Source organism: Cryptotermes secundus, unplaced genomic scaffold (assembly GCF_002891405.2).
Source record: "Cryptotermes secundus unplaced genomic scaffold, Csec_1.0 scaffold40, whole genome shotgun sequence".
In the NCBI taxonomy this organism is placed as follows: Eukaryota; Metazoa; Arthropoda; class Insecta; order Blattodea; family Kalotermitidae; genus Cryptotermes; species Cryptotermes secundus.
Window position 1 is genome coordinate 148,799 of NW_019730583.1, and position 8,736 is coordinate 157,534.

General features: G+C 42.8%; 1 protein-coding gene across 3 annotated transcripts in view; it reads left to right on the forward strand.

The window, feature by feature from the left end:
- Nucleotides 1-8,736, forward strand: part of LOC111866329 (carbonic anhydrase 7) — a 56,971-nt gene that overhangs the window by 23,161 nt on the left and 25,074 nt on the right. For all 3 annotated transcript variants that reach the window (XM_023855170.2, XM_023855171.2, XM_023855173.2), the window contains one exon: nt 4,522-4,587. In XM_023855170.2, coding sequence (XP_023710938.1) covers nt 4,522-4,587 — 66 coding nt within the window. The remainder of the gene's footprint in view (nt 1-4,521; nt 4,588-8,736) is intronic.

The window sequence follows — 8,736 nt, forward strand, 5'->3', positions numbered from 1 at the left end:
GCAGTTTAAGTTGGATTTAGCTTCCCTCAAAATGTACTATACATTCTAATAATAAAATCCTAGCTATATTATTCCAACGATTGTTTTGTTTACAAAATAATATTTCATTACTTTAGAGGCAAAATGACGAAATCACTGTCATCGAAATTTCCTACCTGATCCGTAGGGACACGCAGAACACAGTTTGGGAACTGTTCTGCACTGTTGACTACACATCACATGTTCTGCAACGGAAGAAAAAAAATATAAATAAATAATCAAGGGAGAGAATAGACAAATTAATTAATAACACAGAATTATGTAACATATTCCAGGCAATATTTGTGACAATGCATGAAAATCTGCAAGTCAGTGTTAGGCAGGCTATCTCCATCCTCTCTGACACTCTCTTACTTATGCAGGAATAAGAGAGTCCGCAATAAATTCATCAGTTGACACACGCTGCTTTAATATAACTTTCCTGTTTCGATGATTGCTTGGAGTAGACATAACTTTCAGATATATAACTGTAACAGGAAAAAAAAAGGTTCTTAGAACGCCGTCTTCTGGGATGTGGCGCCATGTAGATCTTGCGTGAACCGAAATTTCGGAGGAACGTATCGCCTCCATTTTCAGGGTAGAAAAATCCATTGCAGCCACCTGCTCACGTTGATCCCTCGCTCGCTGATTTTTCTACTCTGAAAATGGAGGCGATGCGTTCCTCCGAAACGTCGGTTCACACAAGATCTAAACGGTGCCACATCCCGAAGACGGCAATCTTCATAGTCACCGCCGTGAAAACCTCAAATCTTAAAAAACGTTTGTAGCTTGGTAATCGTAATGAAATCCACAGACCTCCAGAATTCTAAAACTCGCCTTCTAGTTGCCATGGAGCTTAATAAGTGGGGTTTATTTACGATGCAGATGTGGGCGACTTCTATTTTCAGCGCGAGGCAATATTCAGGACCATTTGTTGTACAATGACGACATTACAACATGTTACCTTGCAAACCGCAGACAGAGCGTGTTAATTGATACCACAGAAATACTGTTGGCGGGATGAGGCGCTGTGCACGCTCGCGGGCTTAAGCGTGGATCCTTTGATTGGTACTTAACGGCATCCTGTGCGTGTGATTATCACTTCATTATCACATTGGGCCAGATGACTAAACGAACATCATTTCACTTACGTCAGGCTTCGCGTTTCTTGCAGTTTCGAAGAATGGCAGCTTCAAGGTGATGTTATTATTATTATTCTCACACATGGAACTGAGCCCTTCTTGAGAATCTGCCAATTGTGCAGCTACTCAAAAACTTCCCAGCATTTTATGGAACCCGAAGGTTCATTACAATATTCACAAGAGCCCTCCACTGGTCCCTATCCTGAGCCAGATCTATAGAATCCATGCCATCCTATTTCTCTAATATCCATTTTAATATTGTCCACCCATCTACGTCTTGGTCTTCCAAGTGGTCTCCTTCCTTCCGGCTTTCCCGCCAATATCCTATATCCAAGGAATCTGTCCAGGTCCGAGGTTTCTTGCAAATGTTCGTAACAAGATTCTTTTTTTTATGGTGAGGAGTTGTTAGCCCCACGACCAACACCCAAGCTGGAGAACCACCCCTTCTCGGCTGTCCGCGACTGCTTATTCAATATATTCGCAGCTACCTTCCATACCTGGAGGGTGTCTCCTCCACCCACAACCTGAGGACGCGCCATACCGTGGTGACAAGGGACCCACCTAACATATTATTATTATTATTATTATTATTATTATTATTATGTGTGCTCTAATTTTTGTTTTTTCGGTAGTCACATTTGCAGCCTTGGTGCGACGCCATATAATACAGACATTGAAGCGTCGTTAACAAACCAACTTTACATTACAATAACTTTGATATAACGAGTGACTTTCTCATCCTCGTGAAACCAGACTCTTGTTATCCCAGTTTAGAAAAGGCAGCGGTACTACGGCTAGTAATTATAGACCCATGTGTTTACGGAAGAACGTTTCCATAATATTTTCATTCATTATCAATGTTAATTTATATATTTTTCCTAAACACATGTTTAAACCAACTCAGCACGGGATCCGTAACACAGTTCCACCATCGACTAATCGTGTTACCTATGTTAACACCCCCTTTACACTCATTTAGAATTCAAGGATAAACTCAGTCTCTTCATTTGGATTTAAGTGACGCTTTTAATATTATTCCTCGTTCGTTTTGTCTTCGTAAACTTAGCAATATTGTATTTGATTTTATGTTATTCTAATTGGTTTCATAAGTATGTGACCGGTAGACACACCTCGGTTGTGCCTCTGGTGGCTGTTCTTCTTCTCGTACATGGTAAAATTTAGATATTGCACAAATATCCACTTTAGGACACTTCATTTTGATTTTAACTTAAGTAAACTGTATTGAAGCTGAAAATAACAACAGTTCAGTATATATAGCAAAGGGACTTCGTGTTATATTTTCAAGGGGGACTGCACTTTTTATAAGAACGAAAACAGTTCCGCGCATCATGAACGCAAATTGTTTCACCATATACACTCGGTGAAAAACAAAAATACTTCAAAGAGAGAAGAAAGAAATTTCGGAAGGTTTATAAACTAGAAAATGATGAGTATGAACGCTATGGAATACCAAATATTAATACATACGCGTACTTATGACTGTAATAATTATTTTTCCTTCTCAGAATGTTTATGGCTACATTAAAATATGGGTAATGTAGGAACGCGTTGTGCATTATGCTATTACATAGCCCGAACTTAAATATAAGCAGTTAAGCAAAGAGTTGCAGACACACATGGAAGCACTGAGATTTATTGTAGGTATTACACAGAACTGCAATTAGCTTGCAGCCTCAGCAGAAAGGTGGTGATGGGGAAACAAGGCGCAACGAGCTATAACTATTTAATGAGGGGAACAGGGAAGCAAATTCGTGCAGACTCCCGAAGCCACCAGAAATACTGCAGTAGCGAAAAGCCTGTATTACGTCAAATCTGTGGGAAAAGACCTTGTGGTGGCGATGTTGATGAGGCTCCAAATCACAGTAACTGAAGAGTACAGTGATAAGATAACATACGGTCGCCACGCCGAAGCCAACGGTCGAGGACTCAATTACGGGGCCAAAAACATAGATTTTTTTTTTCCCTGTGGCGCTATAGCACCAATTTGGGCCTAGGTCTACCTCCATGAAACTCTCCGTTTCACTTCGGTTTACTAGATCTTACACATACGGCAGGACTCCTTGGGCGAGTGATCAGCTCGTCCCAAGGCCTCTACCTGTAGACAAACACAGAAAAGCGCACACAAACATCCATGCCCTGAGTGGGATTCGAACCAACGATCCCGGCTTCCGAGCGCGCGAAGACAGTGCATGCCTTAGACCGCTCGGCTACCGTGACCGGCAAAAACATAAATTCCACTATGTGAATTTCGGTAAATTATGTTACTGCTGATGAGTTTCCGGTGTATAGCCGGCTTACATATCTGTTCTGGCTACCGAAGTCAGCAAGCAACGAGAGAGTTGATTTCGAGTAATTCGGGGGGGGGGGGAACTTAGGGGCATTCAGAGTCTGCAGTTTTCGAAGCATTACTTACAAATATATTGGGCGTAATGTAAGAACCTGACTTGTGTTAATTCACTTTGTCAAAATTCCTGTGGCCACAAAAATGGGATATCAAATAACGAACCCTGATCCATGATTCACAAAACTTACAGTAGCCACGTCGTAGCTCGACGTATGGACAAACAATTAAAAGGATTTTAGGTTCTTGCAGCGGTAGTTATGTCTTCTGGGACATAACGCCTTGTAGTCCGTAGAATGCTCGCTACATAATTGATGCTGGTGTATTGCTTGGCATATTCTTCGACCCTGAAGAAGGAGGCGATATGTTCGTCAGGAACGTAAGTTGACTTTATATCCAAGAAGACAGAACTATTCAAGGAATTAAAACTTCGAGGAGTGGAATCTCTGGGTTGTAACGCCATGTACTCGTAGTTCGGTAGAAGTCCACCAGCGTTTCGGAGGAAGGTATTGCCTTCTTATTCAGACTGAAGGAGTAAGTGAAGCAAGGTTCCTCTGGAACATCGGTGGACTTCTGTCGAACCACAAGGCGTTACAATCCAGAAGATAAGCCACGCTGACAGGGTCCCCGGCACAGCAAAAGTTCCAAGTCATAAGAACTGTTTCTAATTACAGACATGTATTCAGTTATACAGTGAACTGGTTTGTTAAGTAAATAATATATTTTTATTAGCTCAAATCTATTGTTGTCTACAAACACACAGCAATGGAGTAAAAACTTCAGGAACCTGTTCTGAATAACATTAGTGTTCCCATCCAATCATGATCGCCATATTGGCATTTTTGATCACTCAGTATTAAAACGCACAGGCATACTGATATAAGGTTCCGAAGAAGAGAGCGGATGTCCTTGGAAACCCCAGGTTCGCGTGTCTTCTAAACTAAGTTTGCAGAAGTGGTAGCACAGTTAAATGACCAAACTGTGTGCTCATTCTTGCAGGTGGCTGTCTACCCGCCTGGACCAGCGACACAAAGGGGCATATGTTTGGGTACGACGACCACAATGGTATGTATTGTGAGGTAACAACGTCGTTTAGAAAAAAATCGTAAACTAACCTGTAACAAACTGGCCTAAGACTTTGTGCATAATTTAACACATTTAAATGTAATTTGATATTTAGAATGAGCCTGGATAGCTCAGTCAGGAGCCGGGATAGCGACTGGCTACGGGCTGGGCGACAGAGGGGTCGAGTTTCGAATCCGGGTAGGGTCAAGAATTTTCGTTTCTCTACGTCGGCCAGGCCGGCTCTGGGGTTCACCCAACCACCTATCCAATGGGTACCGGGGGCTTCTTCCCCAGGGGTAAAGCGGCCGGGGCGTGAAGCTGACCACTAACATCCAACTAGTGCCGAGGTCAAGACAATGTGGCTCTATACATCCACTCCCCCATACGCCTTCATGGCGTTGTGCTTAATTAGTTAAGCACAGGGGCAACTTCATTTTACCTGGATAGCTCGGTCAAATGGCTGGCTACAGGCTGGATGACGGGGCTGGGACAAAGCCCGGGATCCACATGGTGCGTGAGACTTGTTTCCTACGTAACAGGGCGGTGAAAGCGTGAAGCTCTACACTCACCTCCATCTAGTGCTAACGTGAGAAACGTGTGGATTATTACCATCATGCGTCCCAAATGCAAGCAGAGCGTGGTCCTTAGCCGCACGGACAGCTTACTGCACTTACCAAACATCATCACAGTCACCTAATTCTGGTGCAGTTTGGATCTAGGACAAAGGTTTTACGTTCAGCTGTAAACATGTTGTGACATGAAGCCTGAAAGCAGGAATAGTTTAAGAAGAAAGGGTGGCCATTGCTAGACAACGGCGTGGTAAACACGCTTCGGCAGCAACAAATCAACACACAACAGGAAATGTTGGAAGCGGCGTTTTCTATGCGGTCCGTACAGAGGCTATATAGCGAGGACCAACGGAAAAATTTAGACAGTCGGAGGTCGGAGTCGGTGGTTAGCATTCTTGAGTTTTGAGTTGCATTGTTAGCAGCCGCTACCAAACAACCAATATTAAAGAAAACATAATACTTTATGCGTGCTTCACTTGTAGATACCTATAGAGCGCAAATTACTTAGGCTTACAGTTATTTGTGGTTACGAGTTATAAGCGTTCAATAAATCTAATTATCATTCCAAACCCCCCATATCTAGTCATTAACACGTGATAATATCCGTAGATTATACTGAAATTTGTATCCAGAAAACCTAAAAGCTTCTCCGACAAAGAATAAAACAACTGATGAACTGAATATTCTGTGTCGTCTGCTATGCAAAACGTACGAACGAAGGATGTCGTCGTACAACTTCGACTTAACGACAGAAGTAGTAAGCTTCTCAAGACATGATGCGGTCACCCGCATTTTTGTACGTGTTTCCTTGTAGCCTGATTCAGGAAGAAACTGAGAGGGGATTGAACTCGGGTAATGCTTCCTACCATTCAGTCCAGAACCTTTTGTCTTCTCGTCTGCTGTCCAAAAACATAAGAATTAGAGTATACAAAATTATAATTTTGCCTGTGGTTCTGTATGGGCGTGAAACCTGGTCTCTGACATTAAAGGAGGGACATAGACTGAGAGTGTTTGAGAACAGGGTGTTGAGAATATTTGGACCAAAGAGAGATGAAGTGACAGGAGGTTGAATAAAACTGCATAATGAGGCGCTTCATAACTTGTACTCTCCTCCAAGTATAATTACAATGATCAAGTCAAGAAGGATGAGGTGGGCAGGGCATGTAGCACGAATGTGGGAGACGAGGAATGCATACAGGATATTTGTGGCAAAGCCAGAAGGAAAGAGATCACTGGGAGGACCAAGACGTAGGTGGGTAGACAATATTAAAATTGATCTTAGAGAGATAGAATGGGATGGCATGGATTAGATCGATCTGGCTCAGGATAGGGACCAGTGGAGGGTTCTTGTAAACACGATAATGAACCTTCGGGTTCCATAAAATGCTGTGAAGTTCTGGAGTAGCTGCACAATTAGCGGCTTCTCAAGAAGGGCTCAGCTCCATGAGTAGGTAAGTAAGTTTCTTTGTAGTTAAATGACTGTCATGGCAGGATAATATTAAGACGGATCTTGAAGAAGTACGTTTTAATGTCGAAACTGTCAGTGTCCCAGCTGTGATTATCATATTCTGCCACCAGAGAGTTACTTGTGTACAGGAAACGTGTCTAGACACGCTGTGCATTTAACAGAAACGTCTTCAGAACCCTAACACAATGGTCACGGCAAATACTGGACAGCAAACCAGCAGTTCATAGCAGGTAAAAGAGACATATTGCAGAAAGGTCGAGAGTTCACTTGGTACCACAAGCAGAGGATCTGCTTTATCGTGTCTTCCAAGGCGGGCGTGTTAGTTTCTCGCAGAGAGTTTCCTTTCATAATTTGGGAATATTCCTTTCGAAACTATAAAAAAAAAAACTCTTGAGCGTACCATGATGGTTCAATCTCAAAACCATACGTGCAAGTTAAACTAAGAAAACTGACAGATTTGATTTGGTTCATCCTGATTCGTCGCACAGGCAATATTGTAACGTGGATGGACACAGCGTTGCTAGGTAACGAATAACATGTATTGTCAGGCGTGTCCACCCATGCGTTGCCTAGCAATGGACGCCTTATTGTTGCGCATTCGTTGCTTGGAACATGTTTACGTATTCTTCTCCTAGAAACGGCCCAATCTGTCACAATATTATAAAACGTTATCAACTCCGTCCAGTGTGACTGATATTTTTTCTCTCTCTCCTTTTTTAGTCTTCCTTCTGAAGATGGTCTCTCAGACTGAAATATCTCAAGGATGAAAGACTAAAAAGGAGAAAAGAAGAAACATCAATCACACTGGACGAAGTTGATAACCTTTTATAAAACTGACAGATTTGGAGTTTGTGCATCTTGCAACAAACTTCGTATCGCGTTTCTTTTTCAGGTAGCAATTCTGAGGGAACTTAATTCTTCTGGTTAGTTCGCTCATACCTTTATGCAAATCCTGCGCAGGCGGACGAATTTTGCGAGCGCTCGCTTAACGCCTGTACGCAGCACTAGCCAAGGGGCGTCACGCTGCAGACAAAGTTGCTGATAGTCATTGTCGTAATTAATGGAGGAATCAATACGCTGCTTTATTAATATAAACTGAAAGGCGGAAGATGAAGAGATGTCCACAAAAAGATGGAACGAATGTTTTTAGTCCAAGGCACCGGCGCAGTCACCATCATCATCATCATCATCATCATCATCATCATGGCACCAAACGTCGAGGGTACTGGTTAGCGTCATAATGCATAATACTCAATAGGTCTCCAGTTCGAATACCAGCCATAAAATCAATAATCCTGGATCAGATTTTTCGTGGTTTTCGTCAGTCCTTCCAAAAGAATACGGGAGTATAATAATAACAATAACTCTAAAATTGGAGAGGGCACGCGGTAGCGTAGTTGGTTGAGGAACTATGCTACAAGCCGGAAGGTCGCGGATATAAGTCCCGATGAGGTCATTAGATATTTTCAATTTTCCTAATCCTTCCAGCTGCACTATGGCCCTGGGGTCGACTTAGTCTCTAAGAGAAATGAGTACCAGAAATATTCTTGGAATATTCTTGGGGGTAAAGGACAGCCGGCACGTAAGGCTGACAACCTTGCCACCATCTATTAGCCGATTGCCTAGAAAATGTGCGAGCCTCGACGTCTCACAACCATATGGGCCTCAACGGCCTGGTACAGGGATAGCTTTACCATTACTTAAACTGAAATTGGTTCCTCCCATAATTTCCATTTCACCCCAACAACTCTCTCGCCGCTACCCAACACCCTATAATCCGTGTGGATGATACAGTGTCGTTAAATTGCCATAGATACAAGGGCCGGCTTATTACGGCACATAATTTGTACTATATCCATTGTCTGACTTAAAATGTATGATTTTCAAATTATTGCGTTTCGGAGAGAGTTGTCTACGGCATCACGTAATGGCTGCCTTGAGCTGTAGCGTTGTCTATATAGGCTACTGCACTGGACGCAGTCACAGTCCAGATTAGCGTCATGAGTAAGGGAAGACACGTGACCCTGCAACAATGTCTTCAAGGTGCTCCGCCGGAAACAGCGCTCAGGTCCCCCCCCCCGAAAAAAAAACCCGTTGACATATGAATGCGGC